Source organism: Notothenia coriiceps, unplaced genomic scaffold (assembly GCF_000735185.1).
Source record: "Notothenia coriiceps isolate Sejong01 unplaced genomic scaffold, NC01 NC01_scaffold00029193, whole genome shotgun sequence".
Lineage (NCBI taxonomy): Eukaryota > Metazoa > Chordata > Actinopteri > Perciformes > Nototheniidae > Notothenia > Notothenia coriiceps.
In genome coordinates, this window is record NW_011361894.1 from 31,302 (window position 1) to 51,229 (window position 19,928).

General features: G+C 39.9%; 2 protein-coding genes across 2 annotated transcripts in view; one reads left to right on the forward strand and one right to left on the reverse strand.

The window, feature by feature from the left end:
* LOC104958689 (WD repeat-containing protein 41-like) overlaps positions 1-2,991 on the reverse strand; it is a 6,610-nt gene extending 3,619 nt beyond the window's left edge. Inside the window, exons 1-6 of the mRNA XM_010786458.1 lie at positions 2,973-2,991; positions 2,835-2,847; positions 2,722-2,770; positions 2,502-2,630; positions 2,334-2,396; positions 84-195 (exon numbers count right to left, since the gene is read on the reverse strand). Of these exons, the coding sequence (XP_010784760.1) occupies positions 84-195; positions 2,334-2,396; positions 2,502-2,630; positions 2,722-2,770; positions 2,835-2,847; positions 2,973-2,991 (385 nt within the window). The remainder of the gene's footprint in view (positions 1-83; positions 196-2,333; positions 2,397-2,501; positions 2,631-2,721; positions 2,771-2,834; positions 2,848-2,972) is intronic.
* A 1,503-nt stretch (positions 2,992-4,494) lies between these two features.
* Positions 4,495-16,370, forward strand: tbca (tubulin cofactor a). The gene is made up of 4 exons (XM_010786451.1): positions 4,495-4,636; positions 10,422-10,527; positions 13,623-13,709; positions 15,471-16,370. Exons 1-4 carry the CDS (start codon positions 4,584-4,586, stop codon positions 15,549-15,551), a joined length of 327 nt encoding a protein of 108 aa, XP_010784753.1. The 5' UTR covers positions 4,495-4,583; the 3' UTR covers positions 15,552-16,370.
* Positions 16,371-19,928: the final 3,558 nt, after the last annotated feature.

Genomic DNA, 19,928 nt, shown 5'->3' on the forward strand with positions numbered 1-19,928 from the left:
GGGGGGGGGGGGGCGTTGTTGCTGCAACAATCACCACATGGGAGGGTTATTGTGACAGTTATTCTTCCTTTGTTCCTCCTCACCGGTGTCGCTGTGGTTGGGTCGGTGACACTGCAGCTGGAAGTCTTTGTTCCACACACACAGCTCCCCCCCGCCCGAGACAAACACACACAGCCGCTCCAGCACCAGCAGACACTGAGGGACACAAGGATCAGCACGTGTGTTATTTATTTTCATTTTGACGTGCACACATCAATGCACACACAAACAAAATATCAGCAAAGAAAATAATTAAAATACAATGAGCCTTTAGATGCTGTGATTAACCTTAATGTGTGATCAAGGGGATGCAATATACATTTCTATCTTGAATCATAACTGTCAGAAGAAAAAAAGTGTCAAACGTTTTAATTGGTATTTTACCTTTCTTGCCAAAACAAACATTATTGCCTACACCCTACCCCTACACACTCTGTGGAGTGACACTCGCAGCTCAACGAGGCTCCCTCCTGTCAGATGGAGGGAGTAAATACAGCAGCAAGCTTTGGGACGGCCTCCCCTCTCTCCGGCAGAAACAGGACAAATGCCGTAACTGTATGTAACAACGGTTTCAAATCAGCATCTCTTTGACAAAAAATGTAAATTAATAACTCAAATAAAACTCCAAACATATTTCATTGTGTTGCTTTTTTTGTAAAGCTCTTTTGGTTTTACACCTGATTTTTATAAGCTTCTTAGTTTTTCAAGTCTGTAAATATACACAACTTCATAATAAAATGCACACATTTACCTTTTTCTAGACTAACCACAGGTATGATCCTAAGTTAAAACATATGAGGTTATCATGAGGTTGTTAACATCGCAGTTTATCAGTGGATGTTTGCTGGAACTANATAAACATCAGGTTTAAAACTAAAAGAGCTTTGCAAAAAAGTAACGCAATGAAATATGTTTGAAGTTTTATTTGAGTTATTAATTTGGATTTTTTTTCGAAGAGATGCTGATTTGAAACCGTTGTTACATACAGTTACGGCATTTCCTGTTTCTGCCGGAGAGAGGGGAGTCCGTCCCAAAGCTTGCCACTGTATTTACTCCCTCCATCTGACAGGAGGGAGGCTCGTTGAGCTGCGAGTGTGGCTACAGACGGAGTTCACTCCGTCACGGAGGAGTAAGGTCGAGGGAGTGGTTTGAGATTGGGCCTCAATCGCGAGTACACATGCTGCAGAGCAACTATTTCAAGTATACTACGTCATCAAGTGGCGCAGAAAGACTGTTTTAGGCCCAATCCCAAATCACCCCCTCGACCCTACCCCTCCGTGACGGAGTGAACTCCGTCTGTAGCCACACTCGCAGCTGAATGAAGTTCCCTCCATTAAGGGTTAAGGGTATAAATATAGCGGCAAGCTTTGGGACAAACTCCCCTCTCTCCGGCAGAAACAGGACATGCCGTAACTGTATGTAACAACGGTTTCAAATCAGCATCTCTTTGACAAAAAATGTAAATTCGTAACTCAAATAAAACTCCAAACATATTTAATTGTGTTACTTTTTTGTAAAGCTCTTTTGGTTTTACACCTGATTTTTATAAGCTTCTTAGTTTTTGCAACAGTCTGTAAATATACACAACTTTATAATAAAAAGCACACATTTACCTTTTTCTAGACTAACCACAGGTATGATCCTAAGTTAAAACATATGAGGTTATCATGAGGTTGTTAACATCGCAGTTTATCAGTGGATGTTTGCTGGAACTACTTGTTAACAGCTTGTTTCCCGACGGACACACACAGCGTGACTCCGGTCAGGTAGAGACCGGTCTCAAGTCAGCACCGCTGCAGACTCGCTGTTTGAGGGCTTGATAGCCCACTCCCCCTCCACACTCGTTTGTTTGGAACAGTGCAAACGGAGGGGTAGTGTGTAGGGCGTGGTTTGGGATTGGGCCATTATGTTTTATATCAGTATGTATGGAGCTTACTGGCCATTAGAAAATATGGACGTTTCCTTAAAAAACTACTGAAAAATCTTCTCGACATATTCTTGTTAGAAAGTAATGGTTAATAAAGAAAAAGCTGTAACATGGAACAGTGAAGTGCACAAAGCAGAAATACACACTATAGCGATAAGAAAAGGAGAATAGGAGTAGTTCCTTACTCAAATGTAACATTAATAGCATTATCTCTAGTCGTTGGGTAAATAGAGCGCCATCAAACTCAATGATATCTCTATGTGGCTTTTACTTTAAAACATGCCTTCTTCAGGGATGACACCCAACTGCTAAATGGTCATAACATTAACATAACAAGGCTCATGTCTATAAGGGGCTTATCAATTACCTTTACAGAGGACTGAAGATCTGAAATGGTCTGAACCCTGTTGCCTGTGTCCGGGTCCCACAGCTGACCAATCAGGTTAAGGAAAATAAAGTTTGAATTATAAAACACAAGAATACATTCTGAATGATTTTAGTATGTATTTAAAAGTATTGTGTGCTTTGAGGATACGCTGAGACTCCGGTCAGAGGACGCTGTGAGGAGCGAGGTGTGTGTCGTGTGTCCATCATCACAGGTGAAGGTGGTCATGGCTGTTATCTGCTGGGAGTGGCCCCTCAGCTCCTGGAGTCTCTCTCCGGTCTAACAGTCAGGAAGAAGAGAAAGAAAAAACATTAGTGCCACTGTGTTCATTTTCACAATGCACTGAAATAATCAACTTGCAGCTTATCACCTCAACATTCCACACCAAAACCAGGCCGTCATCGCCCGCTGAGGCACATCTGGAAAACATAAGATGACAGTTTGAGTTGTAGACTCATACGTGACAGAAATGCTTCGGTTCACCTGAAGGCCTCATCTTAAAAAGGTAGCCAAACACACCAAGTTCATCTCTATCTGTGTGAGGAATCATTTCCTGTAGCTCCATCTCCTCTCGAGGAATCTTAAAAAAACATCTGTCCTGGGGCTTCCACCTCCACTTGCCCTTTGACCCCTCGAGCATCCACACTACCTGTTCCCAAAATCAACAGACAGGATGACCGGATAAAAAAAGAGATAAAATGAGAAGAGAGGAACTGTCGAGGATACATTTTCGGACTTCAAAAGCAATCTGGAGAGAATTTTCTGCCCTTTGCCCCCGACTGAGGACCTGAGAGCGGAGAGGACGAGACCCAGAGGAGGAGGTTATTACTGGGGGAGACCAGTGGTCTCCCCCAGTAATAACCTCCTCCTCTGGGTCTCGTCCTCTCCGCTCTCAGGTCCTCAGTCGGGGGCAAAGGGCAGAAAATTCTCTCCAGATTGCTNTGGTTTATAAATAGTTCTTAATGATTAATAAAGTGTTTACAACCTAAGTAATAACCTAATTATAAACCCTCTATATCACACGTGTCAAACTCAAGGCCAGGGGGCCAAATCAGGCCCTTGGTGGATTTAATTTCGGCCCGCAGGATAATTTCTAATTACTATTAGATCTGGCCCGCCGGTATATTGCACGCACACCTTCACTCAATCCTGAGGGTTTCCTCAGCTCAGAGCCTGACCCCAAACATTGATGAACTTGCACCCAAGATGCCAAGTGTCTGGCTTGAACTAGCATCACAGAGCAGCACACTGAGTTTACATGGATGTTTCCTTCTGCACTTTTTCTCTCACAACAACAGGGCATGTTTAGTTTTTTCTTTGAGGGAAATTGTTTTTTTGAAGCTGTTGTTGGCCTGTGGAAAAATGTAATCATAAGAAATAACTCTGGAAAAGCTGCAGATAGAGCCATAAGAAATGAATGCAACTGATTATTTAATGTTTCATGTTGTTTTTATAGGCAACAATTTAAGCTTTGTTAGTTCCAGGTTTAATATGTGCAATAAGTTCATTTCAATAAGTTCTGCAATAAACATTGAACCAGTCCGGCCCTCGACTAGCACTAACTGTTGATTTTTCTATTTTGTATTCTTTTTTGTGGGTTTTAAACTGCTGTTTGTCTTGGCTATAGGTTTCCCTTGAAAAAGAGATTCAAAAGGACATTATCAGACTCTCCTGACTGAATGAAGGTTTAAAAAAAACAATATATAAAAGACTATAATGAAATTGTGCATGAATAGTTATGAGTGGTCATTATACTCCAATTGTATTTTTTCCTAAAAAAAGATGCTGATCTTCTTCCAGTCTGTTGTGGCCAGTGCTCTCTTCTTAATATTCAACATGTATATTTTATACTTTCTTGTTTATTTCTTGTCTTGAATTTTTATTGTACAATGCCATGTCTTTTTATGCTGCTGTAACACAAACATTTCCAAAATATCTTATCTTATCTTAAATTGAGTTCTACTTTAGCTGTTTTATGTCAGTACATTTATTATATTCATTGTTTACTTGTTTTATCATCAGTTTTTTTATTTAACTGTAGTGCAATAATGTAGCTTAACCAAAGCTCATTCCTTAAGTGTTTACTTTCCTGTATCTGTTATTATGATCCATTCACTCGATAATCATCCGCCTCTATAGATTTATCTGTGCGCAGCTTCTCATCCCTGACTTCCAACCGGCACACCGTTCACAGCACGTTTCAAACGTTACAACTGAGAAATATCTACAGCCATGGCAGACCCAAGAATAAGGCAAATCAAGATTAAAACTGGCATCGTTAAGAGGTAAGATTTGCTTTCATATATAACATATAAGAATAACTTTCTCATTCAAGCCAACTGCATAGAATAGCCACGTTTAGCTAAATGTAAGGAGCTAACTAGCTTAGCCTAGACGATTGCAAGACGATTTGTTTGTTAGGTTCTAACTTTATCACGGTGCTTCGGCGCGGCCTATGGTCGGTACACAGTTATTTTGTGTTATTGCGGTACACTCCCCCTTACCCGTCTGGTGCATAATACAAGCCTACTGTGTAGGTTACTATACATAATGATGTGTTGGGTGTGACTTGCAGTGGTAGCTAACGTTGGTCCAATGTTGTTAGCTGTTAGCTTTCACATACTAAAAACATGTCTTGTATTTCGCTCGTCAGTGAGGTGACGCTGCAGCTTTGTTTCTCAAACTTCATTTATGCTAATGGTAGATGTCTCTCAAAACCAAGGACCTAAACGTTTGTATTATGATGTTTTATTCGCATAAATGGATATATATTGGAACAAAGCTAGCTACAATTGTTCCCACAAACAACTGCGTACATTGGCTAACATAAGATGAAACTGCTGTTTTAAACCAAGCATTTTTAGCCGTGTTTTTTTGTTTTATATCTCCATAATGCAACACTTTTCTCAACCCATTCTCAGCTTTTCGGAGATGTGGTAAATACCTGCACAGTCAGAGGACACTTCACCTTTACTGCTACGGTTAGGATGGACTTGGGACATCACATTTATATTGGGCCTACACGTTTACTGTGACTATGCACATCATAATGATTTCTAAGTTAATGATGTTTGATGGGATTTTACTTTCCACACTATTAGTCTTAAACTGGGTGGTTAACTTGTTACTCATATTCCTTGATCAAACTATCAGCTTTGTTAACATACTGTATCAACATGTATTGCAAGATTAATTACACATTTTTTAAATTGCCATAAATCAAAAGACGGCTACAACTTAACTGCCTTTAACGACAGTTTAGTTGTTTACCTTGTTTCTATTTATTGATACTTGTCCAGATGCTCTGCGATGCCATTGAGTGACATTTGGATTTAAAACATCTCCAGGAAGCATGGGAAATTATTGATTTATTTCAAGAAACACTGTTATGACCTGGCTCAAAAGGCCACAACAAAGAGGAGACACACCATATCAACGGTTAGTAAAAGATGTTTATTCAACCAAACAATTCAAATTCATTAAGTGCAACAATAAGTAAAAGCATGAGGTGTGGACGTCAGTGGTATCAGTAGTGTAAATGCAGGGTGAGGGTTGCATGGACATGTATGTGTGAGGGTGTTGAGGTGCACAAAGAAAAGCAACTAAAGTAACAACAGCGCCATATACTCAACAAAACCGGGGGCCTGTAGGGAAAAGCAGAGGGAAGAAAGAGAAGAGCAGAGAGGCTGTAAATAGCTGCAGGGCACCTGAGTTACTGCAATCAAGGCGGCTGGATGCACCACAGCCACACCCTCTCCAGGTGAACCCACAGGGGCATCACAAACACACCTTAAACTATGTACAGTCCCTTTTCTTCAGAATATGCTTACCTGGCATCTACAGTAGACTCTACTTATACATATAGCAAGCTTGAACTATTATTTGTGTAGTGAGAAATGGAAAGTGATTTGATTAATGAAACTAATCCATTGAAAAGTAATGGTTAAAAAAAAAGGTATGCACATTTAGCACAAGACCAAATTCTTTACACTTTATAGGTGACTGTGCCTTCTTCTCAATAAAAGCATGCCATGATGTGTCCCTGTTACAAGGTGTTTACTGTAAAAGGCAGAAACAGGAAATGTGGAGTTTGCAATAAAAGCATGTTCCATTTAAAAAATCTCTCATCTCTCTTGTCCTATAGGAGCACTCTGTCCGCCTGTGATGCTCAATGTATCTCCAGTCCTGGCTTTTAGCTGCATGTTCAGATTAAGACAGGCGTTGAGAACTCTTTGCAGAGACCCTGACAACTTCTCCAACTTGAAAGTTCACTGTGAAAATAATTAACCCAGTTTGTAGACTTAGTCGCTGAGATGTGAACACTATTTTCTCAATGTCAAGATACCAGTAGAGTTTGATCCTCTTGGCATAATGATCTTAACAAAATAAAGTAATGTGATCTTACATGTTTCTCTCAATATCCTGATGTAGATTCAAAAGGAAATGCAAACAAGGATGAGTATGCTGATCATTTATTTTACTCAACAATACTGCCAATGCCACTGTTATACAAGTCTGAATTTCTTTATTTGATAAACTGGTGTAATAAAAAAAAAGCAATTGTAAAAGATGGCAAAGATACTTGTAGATGGGGTTTCTCTAGGAGTTTGTTAGTGGAGGTGGTAATGCAGCAGACTAGAAAGACTGCAAATATTCACTTTTGAGATATTGAAATCAGTGTATTCATGGCACTCTTAGTTGATATAAATGACCATTATTTTATCACAATAGTTCAATGAACATTGATATATTATTCTCTATATCAAAAGATTTGCCACGAGTCAAACACTACGACCAGAATACTTGCATTGCCTAAGCCTTGTGTTCACTATTTGAACCTGTTTATCTCTCACTCTTTCTCCTTTCACTCTCTTCTTCCCTGTTTGCATCATGCTCTAGCAGATGATGGATGTAGCCTTAGGATTAGCTGTCTTAATTTTGTATCTCTGACATAATGGCCTGTTTCGGCATAAAATAATAATGAATTGTAATTTCAAATCTGTAGCATAATGCATCTGTTTTGTTTTGTACATGACATCCGGGACAAAACATAAGCTTTGCAATGTAAGACTTCTAAAACTCATCGTCCAGTTTAAGACAGCCTAAGCCTATTAATAGAGTTGGCATCCATTCTGAGCTGAGTGTGTGCAATGTGTCCAGATTCACCATGCTGGACTATGGAATAGATATAATGAGGTGTGGTGGGGTAATGCGTCGGTGTGGTAGTCTGTGTGATGGACTGGGAGTGTCTCTCGTCCATCACATCTCTAATTCCCTCCTGTCAGTGGTGATAGTGTAATGTGCTATTGATTGTGTTTTGATGAGGGTCAGATGACTAACAGGCTCACTGAGGCGCTGATGATGCTGGCTGGATTTCCCATAGTGGAAAAGTGTTGTTCATTGAAAATACTGTTTGACTCTCTAAATATGACATCTTACACCCTCTCCAAAATCTTGACATGTTCCCTTAATCAAGCAGTTTGGTTAAAACGCACAGACTCATTGCTTTCTGTGTCTTTCTCCTCTGTCTCTCCTTCCCTTCTCCTCTCCCCTTGTACCCTCCCTCCTCTCTTTTTATATATATTGGAGTTTAGAGGAAACCTGCCTGCTCTTTTAGCCAGGCCTATTTCCAGTGGCTCCTGCACATTCCAGTCAGTGCCTTTTCTGCCCTAGCGAGGCGGATACCCTTAATAAAATGACAACAGTAATTTGCCTTTGTCATTCCGGTCCCAGCACAGACTACATCGTGGCTCAAAAATACAGTGCTAGAGGAGGCGGCCGAATGTGTGTGTCGGCTGGCTCTAATTCCCTTTTTTTCTATTTTCCACAGAGCTGCCTTTTCCATTAAGCCTGAGGTGGCAGGTCTATTTAAAACCAGCCACGACCCTCATTCACACAGCGCTCCAAGTCTAGGAGAAATAAGAAATTAACATCAGGACTGGAAGGGGAGGAATGGACATTTTGTTATTAGACTGTCCTTCAGTTTTATTCAAATTATTCCAGCCTTCCTTCCTCCATCTTTCCCCTCGCGTTGCCTCCTCCTTTGAGTCTAAACCATAGGTCTAAACAGGGGACATCACTCACTCTGCATCTAGCATGAGAGGGGAAGGCAGGAGGCTGCGATTGCATATGGTGCCTGTTTAAAAGCTTCTTGATGGAACCGTATTAGAATGAGTGGTAATTGATGTAAAATATGACAGAGTGCTGTTGGCTTCCTTGGCTAAGCAAGGAGCGGTGCAACACGGAGGGAAGGGTCTCCAGTAATGTAACTGATTAATGAAGGATCACTCACTTACGCACACGCAGCTGATTTTATGAAAAATTAAATTTGTGTTGTCATTCCCGACAAGCATACGCAGCCGGAAAAAGACTATTAGCTGGGAATCATTATCAATAGTGAAATTTTCAAACTCCATTATGCCAATCAGTGCCGGAATCTGTTTAATAGATTTAGTTCCATTTGGCCCGTAATTGATAAATAATCTAAATGTATCAATGTACTCAAGCCAATTTTCACTAACAATTAAGGAAAAGAGGCCCATTTACCACCTGACTTGCTCCAAATTAGGGACTAAATTGATGATCAATTCATCTCTAAAAAGGACTAGTAGTGTGTGGGTGTCTGTGTTGTGGAGGCAATAGAAGTAGATACAAGAAGTCAGAAAGGACAAAGTGTGAGCTACAAGACATCAGAAAGTTTCCAAGAACACCAAAAGTATTTTTATTTATGTGGCTGCTGCATGTTTATTCAGTACGGGAAACAATGTTGGGATACAATATATACAAGTTGATGCTTGATATTTCTTAAGACTTGAAAATACCTCATAATTTACAGATACAATCACAATTCAGTTTGGTTTAAGGCAAGACGAGTTTATTTATACAGCACCTTTCAACACAAGGCAATTCAAAGTGCTTTTAAAGTAGTGATTATAAAGAAAAGTCAATGTTATCAGTATTGAAATTGTTTTAATGTCTACCGTGTCACTGCAGAGTCTCACTTTGAATATTGTGGAAGAGAGAAAATGGAATTAGATTATGAATGGAAATAAAATAATGGAATTGAACAGCATACAAGGGACTATGTCAATTTACATTTCTCTGACGCTCTGAATGAATGTGAAATTAGCAAAGCACAGAGTTGTCCGCGTAATAATAATAATTCAGAATTGTCCTATTGTACTTCATCATGCTCATTTTTGTTATAGGAATCAATGACATGCAGATATAAAAATATTCATTAGATTATAGATCAGATTAGACTGAACAACTGATTGGTTGATCCCCAGAAAGTGAACCATATAATTCAACATTTTCTCAATGGGACAACTGTAAAGGATCTGCAAGTCAGATTCAGGCTGGCATAAGCAGAGACAGTTAGTTAAGACGGTAACTAAATAACCCATTCATATGATCTAATGATATTTGGATATAACATGTCATCAGGCTGAATAATTGATTAGTTGCTCCCTAACAAATTAACATTTTAATTCAGTTTCAAGATTTTCTCTATGGTCAACTTTAGAGTAGGATTACTGCAAGTCTAATTCACACTGAAATAAGAAGAGTCACAGTTAAGACGTTTGAAATATCCACATTTGAGGCTACAAACATATTTTTCCTTCATTTTTATGAAAAACCTGTATAACTACCAATCAATTATCAAAATAGTCAGCGATTATTTTCCTGTGGATTTTCTGTGCAACCTATTCCAAGTTTCTTTATTTGAAAATGTAAGGTTTCATTTCAAAGCCTACTGTACGGCTGCTCTCCACCACCGTACCATGTGTATCAGAGAGCAGGAGGGATGGTGTTATTGAGGTGTGTGTCTTCCCGTCCTGCGGGAGATGATCTCACTGTCCCCTCAGTCAGAGATCCGTGGGACAGAATGAAGACAGATGGCCCCGTCTGAGACAGATGACCATCCCAACACGCCTTCTTCATGCTTCGGCCTATATTATCTGTCTGGGAGTCTGTGCATTTATGTTTCCTCTCTGATGAAACAACACTCTGTCACTGACTCTAACTGTGAGCTGTCTTCTCCTCTCTTCCTGCCCTCGGTGTCTGCAGGCTGGCGAAGGAGGAGATTTCCTACGAAAAGGAGATGAAGCAGCAGGAGGAGAAGGTGGAGCGCATGAAAACAGAGGGAGGGTGTGAATATGTCCTCAGGAAACAGGTATGTTTGGACCATATGTGTCTTCATTTAAAACATTACCATCAGCAGTCTCTCTATAGTGAGTAAGTGGAGAGGTTTTGCTCTCCCATAGTTAGAGATTTCTGATCTGAGTTGCCCCTCATTCATGTAATGAGGTCAGTCCACTGTGGTAATGAAGGATTAGGTTTTGAGAGGAGAATCATAAGTGATTTTGTAATTTGCCTGATGCATATGTAATTATATCATGTTACTTTAGAGGAGTTTTGATAATTACTGACACATGCTGGTAATTCAGTGTCCCTACCCTTCTCTCATTCATTTCCCTGTGCATTGGATAGGGTTTGAAAATGTGTATGCAGCACAAGTCGCTGTCATCCTAAACACACACTGTATCTTTTTCTAAGACTTTTTACACTTCACTCTTCTTAATTATTTTTCTAAAGTATTTAAAGCCATCATGGCATCAGGGATTGCTATGTCTCTGTTGGTTAATCTGTTTATCACTTTGGTGCAGACAGAAACATATCAACAACTGTTTGATGGACATTTAAGGATTATATTGGCGTAGATAAACTGCCCGTCCAAAAACAAAGTTAGCAACTGATTAATGTGTTTCAGCTGGCAACAGGTTATTTAACCCTAGCTGATGTGGTGCTTAGCTTCTCATTTCTTAAACGACCATGTCGGAAGACATATCCTGTGGTCTTGGAGAGGATGTTAATCACTTTCAGAAGGGTCAAATGATTTGCCTGCATCAAGGTTCAGCAACGTTATGCTCCCAAAGAATGAGGTCAGCTGATTACCTGAATGTACTGAATGAACAGGTCTTTCCATCAATGGAGTGTTTCTTCCCTGATGGCACGGACATATTCCAAGATGACAGTGCCAGGATTCAAGGCGCTCACATTGTGAATGAGGGGTTCAGGGAGCAGGAGACATCCTTCCACACATGGATTGGCCCCCACAGAGTCCAGACCTCAGCCCCATTGAGAATCTTTGGGATGTCCTGGAGAAGACTTTGCCCCGCGTTGCGACTCATCAGAAATACAAGATCTTTGCAGAAATGAACGCAACTCTGGACAGAAATACATTTTGTGACTTTGCTGCAGCTTATCGAAATGATGCCACGGCGACTGCGTGCTGTCCTCAAAGCTAAAGGCGGTCCGACTTTTCTTTTGAATAGGCAGTGTGCTTCACACTGTTTATGAAAATGCTCATCGTAGGGGGGTGTCTCTGAAGCCAAGATCTTTTGTTTTGCTTTTACACAACACTTTAGGCATATCTCCAAAAAGTACGGAGCCCCCTAGGAGACATGAAGAAGGGAAAAAAATGTATTGCGAGATTCGGCAACACAGAAACCACAACAATGGAGCGGTTCATCGATTTTACTTTGAGCTTGGCCTTAAATATAAAGATATAACATTAGTGCTTGGCAATAGGCACGGGTTTCACACAAGTGAAAGACACCTCAAGAGAACACTCAGAGCGACGGGACATGCACGTCGCAATGCATACTCTAAGCTGAGTTATTGACAGATTCGAATTTCGCGGATCAATAACTCAAGAACATAACGTTGTAAAAATACAAACAACATGACTTTACAATCATAGCAGTTAGACAACGAGCTACAGTCGTTTTTATCAGAACAGTTCGATACGCGCCGTCATCCGAGCTAAACTTCAAGGATTGGTCACAATCTGCAGCTTGAGGAGAGAGGAGTGCTTAGGGACCGTCAACAAACTGCAACGGGGTTTTGTGAGATCTCGCCAAAGGGGTTTTGTTTTTGGTCAACATCATCCTGTTTTTGTATTTGCTCGCTCATTTTCAGGTTTTGGCCGACAACTTCAGTGGCTTCTTTTGTAAAATACCCATGAACATTCTCATGGGTGAGTTTTCAGCAAAAAAGTTGCCGGAATGACTTGTTTGAGGATATCCTGACCTGACATTGCACCCTCCGCAATGTGACTTTTACATGCACACATCGCAATCACTAGGCAGAAATGTTATATCTTGCAGCCCTACTTGTCAATAAATAACCCATAAAACACTGAATCAATGCAATACCAACATATGCGGACACGGTTCACAATCAAAGCTCCACAGTGTCCTCGTCACTTCATGTTCCAGGCAGGAGGAACTGCAGAGCAGGCAGCGCTCCTGATCATGTTTACTGGTAACATTAAAATTCTGTGTGTGTTTTTGTTTTGTTTGTTCATTCATAGCGCGGTGGCTGGGGCTGAGCAGCGGGCTTGGCCGGTGTTAAACGGGGAGATTGGGAGGCCAGATGGATTATGGTTGGAGATGAGAGGTCTGAGGCAGGATGGATTAGAGGTTTTGATTTTAATAGAATCAATACGCTGTAAGTGTCATCTTCATCCAGCGCTGATGGGATCATTCCACTGCAGCGGGAGGGCACCGTGACTTTTCTCTGTTTCTGCATTCCTCTGCTTTGTCTGGCTCACCTTGTCACATGTAGACGACAAACAGCTCGACTAGTTGTCTGCCGTCTCTCAGCATAGTCTGTGTATGAGTTCATCTGCCTGCCTGTTAGTGTGCAAAGCCGTGTAATGTACATGTGTGTAGTTGCCTCCATGTTTTGACTCTGCAGCTCGACAGTGGGCTAGGTGAGGAAGCATCTGTCATGAGTGAGTGTGTCTGACAGCGTTGGCCAACTCTTCACTGCTCTTTAGGGTGCCAGCCGGGGGAATTCCACATTATCAGCGGCTGTGAAAGTTCCCCAGCCTGTAACACAGTTTCCCTCCAGGCGTAGTAATACCTCTTTACGCCTGATCACAGCTCCTAGGCCCAGGGTTTCTTCATTTATCCAGGTGTGCAGTCAGATCGAGGTGCTCTCCCCCGCTGCCCAACTCCCTGCCCGATCGATAACTCAATAACATATTTCATACCGCCGCCTTGTTTGGAGATGTTCACCGCGGCAGAGTGGGCCCTGCAGGGGACGGTCGGGAACAAGGGAGTGAATATGCCGGTTTCTGGCTGTTTGAATAAATGTCCTTTACTTGGAAAATACTTGTTCCATGATGTGAGGAATGATAACCGGAGCAGTGGAGGGGGTAACCCATGAATAAAGATGGTGATGAGTGTCTCTGCGTTTCAGGTGGAGGTGTTGCAGGAGGCCAGGATGATGGTCCCAGACTGCCGCCGGCGCCTGACCGTAGCACACGCAGATCTGCAGCAGTTAATAGTAAGTGTTAAAAAACGTTTTCCATTTCACAACAGGACAAAACAATAATGATGAAACTCTCAATCTATTTATTCTGTTGCTGTTACTGGAACTAATTTGTAACCTTGTTGAAACTACATGGTGAAATTGTATTTGTGAGGTACTATTTATTATTAAGCCTCAGCTTGTGTTTCACACTAAATGAAATCCTCCCTCAAGCAGTGTACCTTATAATCATTTTTTGTTCCGATTCTATATCTGAGAGTAACTTCACATAGCTGATCTAAAGTAGGAGAAATGTGTTATTAAACGTGACAAAATAATGAACGGCAGGAAAGTAAGCACAAATAAACGAATATGTTGGTCAGTAGGTGGTATAATAACTAAGAACAAGCTGACAGACGCTATTAGATTGAACATTTGTGATTGCTAACATGGCAATCAATTTCATTATTAGACACCAATGCAAAGAAAGAGTAATGTTAAAGTTTCTGATGTCGTCGTTAACCTTTTCTGACTGCTGTTTGGTGTTGGATACGCAATGTCATTTGTCATAGCCTGTGAAAGTCAAACTGAGTTAAAGTAGCTCAAAATAAGTCTGACTATATTGTTCTAATCTTCACAGCTGGCTTACAAATGCCTGCAGTACTAAATATGAAACCACAGAAAAAGTTGTTCAATGCCCCCAATTGGTTCAAAAGCAGTTCAATTGGTGGAAAAACTATAAACTAATTACTGCAAGAGGTTTGAATTCCAATGCTTCAACACTTTTCAAAGCAATTTGTTCAAATAAGTAATTACCCCAATCACAAAGATATTTGGTATCATTTACACACTGCTCTAAACCTAGATATTTCCTGTTGTGTTTGCATAGAAATCGTACCAACAAGATGCCAGAATAAACAGCATGCTATTACTGACAATTACTTATGCATATGGTCTTTGCACATAAATGCTACATTTGAGTTCATAAAGCCACAGTTCATTTGATTTATTGCTATTATATCATCCTTTTATCAGTGCCATTAATCGTCTTGAAATTACATTTCCGCAATTTCTTCTTGGACAATATATCATGCAACAAAAGTAGCTACTGGTGTGGTAACGTACATCTCAACAGGAGATATTTGAAAGTTCAATCAAATAGAAACTACTTCTGTAAAAATGCTTTATTTAAAGTAATCTTTAGAATATAGTCAATTATCCCATGTTACACCAATTAAATGCTACTTTGGTTTACCCTTTCAACCACACTGTCTACTCCCTGCAGGGTTTAGTTGATTTGGTGAGAAGCAAACATAAGCATGCATGTGTCGGGGTCATCTCAATTAATGCAGAGCAACAGGCAGCTGCTGACAGAGCTCCTCACACGAGAGAGGGAGCTAACCCAGAATTAGCAACATGTCCTCTTCACCTACCTTTAAGACACACGTGCACATATGCACACGCTCATCACAGTTCATTAGCAGCACTGTCACTTGGCTGACCAACACAGGAACTCACACACACTCGTTTAAAGGACAGGGACACTATACCTCCCTCTGTCTAACCCTTAGTTGCTACATATAGATCCTGGTTTGATGAAAAGAAGGGAATGTGACATCTTGCAAGTTTCATGACGGCCACAACGTGACATCTAGACACTTTGTTTCAAATGTGTTTTCATAAAGACAGACAAAGGTTTGAGAGTAGCTGTAATTCCTCCCTTTTTGGGTTTAGGAGATGGCTGTATTGTTCTAAAAGGACATTAAAACCAAAGTGTGTGTGTTTGTGTCTTTCCAGGAAGCAGAGGAGGATTTGTGCGAATCAGAGGAGTACAAAGAGGCCCGAAACATGTTGGACTCAGTGGAGCTTGAAGGATGATTTCTGATGTGTTTCTGTGCTCACTGCGAGATTCACTTGCTTTAAATGTTCATTCCTTTCGTCAGGCCCTGTTTGGAAAGCGTGGAGGAGAGCTGAATCCATTCAGGGTCTCTGTTCTTGATGTAATTATTTCTACTGTTAACGTGCCACCACATTTGATCCCACGTGAACACGATATAACATTTCTAACGCCACACAAGTAGAGGGTTTTCCTTAACGTCATGATTCACTATCTGGACACATCGTTGAATACTCACATATGTTTGTTATTTCACTGGATTGATTTGAAGCAGTTTACGACGGTGACTACTGTAAAAAGCAGTAGTCAATTTGCTGATCACGTTTTATGAAGTTAACCTGAATACTTTACAGATATATTTTGCATTCCTTTTATATGTATGTGAGTTGTTTAAACCCGCAGAACCTGCATAAGATCTAACCTCTGATGATGATGCATCCCTGAATACTAATCAAAGCTGCAAGTAGCTATTATCTTTCATTCTGCTAATTAATCCTTTGGCTTGAAAATGGTCAGGAAAAAGTGAAAAATACCTCTTTGCAAAACACAGAGGATTTACAGTGATAAACTGACCAGCTGGAAATTATCATATCTGAGAAACAAATCAGTGAATGTTTGGCCTTTTTTTATTGATTGTGAAAATTGTTGGGAATGTAATTTTCTTTCAACCTACTAATCGATTAATAAACTGATGGATTGAGAATTGATCGATGAAATTGCACAGTGTATTATCCTGTTAAGAGCGGTGAATTGATTGTGTCTTGATGCCTATACAATAAAGAGAAGCACTTCCGTGAAAAGACAAATGTTGGTTCCTGCTCTGAATGACAAAGCGGCCTGTCTGCAGTTACATCTGTTATCCATGGCCTTAAAATAACGACACCTTGTATTAGGGCTGAGAGAGTCCTTCCTAAATAGTCATACTAATAAATGAACTCAATTGGCAGACAAATTAAGGTTACATTTGACTTGATCCTTATTTTACAGATTTCGATAATTATCGGGATCACCCCAAAGTCTCATTACCGCCCTAATGAGGCGCTGCTACCGCGTGACATCTACCCCGCTCCATCTCGTTAAGGAAATCGCTCTTCAATGCTGATTATTTTATTTGGAGGTATAATTATATTTCTTTCGGATAAATCACGGCCCTAATCGAGTCCGTGCAGAGGGCAGCGGCGCTAATTGAGGCATGAGATGCGGCGGCGGGGCGCTGCATCTGGGTGTGTGTGACCGGAGCACCGCGGGCTGCTGGGAGAGAAACATTCACATCTCACACTGAAATAAATAAATACGGTGTTACAAATCCTGCATTTTGTTAAGTAGCCTATAACGTATGAAAATATTGTCTGCAAAATGCACATTAACTATCAAAATAAAAGCCCTGATTAGACAGTATAGAATAACCTCTTTTCAGGGAGTTATTATATCATTTACTGTAGTAAGCACTTGAACATTTCAATATATCTCTTGGGGAGATGGGCAAAATCTAAATTGTTACATCTGAAACTTTTTTTTAAATAAAACTGATAAGGATTTATGAAAAGCACTATATTTGTCTTAGATGTAGTGGACTAGAACAATAACAGCAAAAAATGTGGTCTTAGTATTTAAAAACTCAACTAAAATGCAGAATACTAATTACATGAAACTGCTTTACTCATTTGGAGCATTATATATACTTATTTCTCAAACATGTCTGCTTTGTTTTAAGACTGCATTATATGTGAATCATCATGTAAACCGACATGCGTTCTAAAATTAGCATAAATTAAATAATTGGCCTTTATATAACCCAAGTGTTAGCTGCCTCTTTTATAAATCAACTACAGTATTCTAATACCACCATGCAGGGATGTAACTGTTAAATTAAATATATATTTAAAATGTAACTCAGGCTAAGTGAAAGTACGTTTGCATCAAATGTCTTACTTAATGTGTACTCAAATAAACAATGGCCCATTTCAGATTAATCTATATTGTTCGATTATAATGATTGAATGTGTTCAGGCCTAATGTAAAGTAAAAAAAAAATCTGTTTCTTCTATGTCTAATAAAACTATGAAAGAAATGAAATACTTAAGTAGCCCTCAAAGTAGTACTGTCAATCACGACTTTTAGTACAGTTTTGAGGTATTGGGATTACTTCATTTTTATGTCACTTTACACTTTTACTCTACAACAATTAAAAGCTAAATATTGGGCTACTTTGCAGAAAAATATTAAAATAATGTATAATAACCATGTAAAATGGCCTTATGCATTTACGTTCAGTAAATTAAACTAAACGGTATATTGGTGCTTATAGGCTATAACAATCTAGTTTCTGGATACGTTATAAAGGCTATAGCTGGAGTAAGGTGACTTTTCAAACTGTATCCTAATTATCTTACATTTACTTTATGTTAAGTACATTTTGTAAATGTTGAGCCTCATAACACTATAGTAAAGCATTTTATATATTATTGTTTAAGTTTATTGATATTGATATATTGATAACATAGGCTTTAACTGCGTGGGATATTGTCAAGAAACCTACATTATGTGGAGGTGAAAGCGGTAGGATGTTAGTCTCCCTGAAGTTTGCAGGTGAAAGTTTGTCGGCTGCTGCAGAACAGCTTCAGCTGCAGCATCAAAGTCAGCTGCTCTCCTCCTCTTCAACACAGAACCGTATTACTCCTAATCCCCAGACTGTCACCAAATCAGCTGCATGAAACAAGAATCTCATTTGTTAAACTGGCTGGGGCTTGTGCAGATGGAAGATCGATTGTTTTTCTCCTCAGAAATCTCTAATTGAGTGAATACAGACTGCAAAGGCAGATCAAAGAGAGGAAAGGAGAAACGAATCACACGGGCCTTGTGGTTTGGAGAGACTGTACTGTAACCAAGAGGTCACAGGTTCGAGCCCCGCCTGCACCAACCCCACTGTGAGTCCATCAGAAACACAACTCTCATGGATCTGAAGGTAAACCTCAGAGGGTTAACACACACAGCAAGGATCACACTTTATGTTGGTTTTTGCTGTTTTCATTAAAAGTCACTCCTCATCTCCACAACGCGTGAAAATGTCTACTTTCCGCTCAGATGCACCGCATTAACCTGCAGGGGTGAATTTGTTTGTCTATTTTTATTTATGCCATGGATAAGATTGATGTGAGCATGTTAGTGGAGAGATGTAGCTAACTGTGTGCTCCTTGTTTACCCTAATTACAGCCTTATCAACTCAGCAAAACCAAGACCACACACACACACACACACACACACACACACACACACACACACACACACACACACACACACACGCACGCACGCACGCACGCACGCACGCACGCACGCACACAAACAAACACACACGCACTATTGACACTATTAAGTAAAAAGATGCCTTTGAATGAGCTGAACTAAATACATTGCATCATAGGAATGACATTAAGTGAGAGTACTTTATGAAACAGAAAATTGGGTCACATTAAAAACAAATATATTTTTTTATACAAAAAAAAAGGTCTCAAATGCATTGGATAAATTGTTGTTTTATTATACACGTTTCCTAAACAAAGCATGAAATATTGAAATATTCACTCTTATCAAACTAAATAGTTACAGGCAACAATCACAAGCGTATTTGTTTAAAAAAAAAAATCAGTTATTCACCCTTGAAAAAGATCTTTAAGGCTTTTGCATATTAAACGAAATGTAAAAAATATCATAACATTTATTTTAATTTTGCCCCTTTGTATCATATCTTCCTGACATCCTGATTCCCCCACTCCCCCTCTCTATCTCTCTCGTTGTTTAAGGTTAAATATGACCTGCTGCAACGACAGGAGTCATTCACTTGTGTTTGTACAGCTATAAAAGCACTGAGCTATTGAAAAGTCGTAAAATGAAGCACGCAATCCATCATCCCTCAATGTGAGCATTTTTTAAATCCTCCTTATAGCTTTCAGCGCGCCAATGAGAGCTGTAAAAGAGGAAAATACCTTGAGAAAAACACCATTCATGTTGTACAGAATTATAAAACAAATAGCGATGATTTTGCGTTAAATAGACAAATGCGTGATATATATTGGTTGAATCCTGAAGAATATAAAAGCCTTTTTTAAATGTAAACCCAGATTTAAACCGATTAAATTCTACCTTAAAGTCCAGCTTCTAAAATAATAAGGAGAAGACGATAAATATCTCCAATTGCGCATTTTTATTCTCTTCATCCACGGAAGAAGACTCAGCCAGAAGCGCAGAGACGAAACCTGCTACACATTTGCGCATTGCATTCTCTTCCTCCTTGGATAAATTACGCAGACAGAAGCGCAGAGAGGTAACCTGCTCCACATCCCGATGCGTCCGGAACAGAC

Coding starts and splice junctions, on each gene's coding strand:
- tbca (XM_010786451.1), top strand. CDS start 4,584: ATGGCAGACCCAAGAATAAGGCAAATCAAGATTAAAACTGGCATCGTT. Junction 10,528..13,622: donor AATATGTCCTCAGGAAACAG/GTATGTTTGGAC, acceptor TCTGCGTTTCAG/GTGGAGGTGTTGCAGGAGGC. Junction 13,710..15,470: donor CAGATCTGCAGCAGTTAATA/GTAAGTGTTAAA, acceptor GTGTCTTTCCAG/GAAGCAGAGGAGGATTTGTG.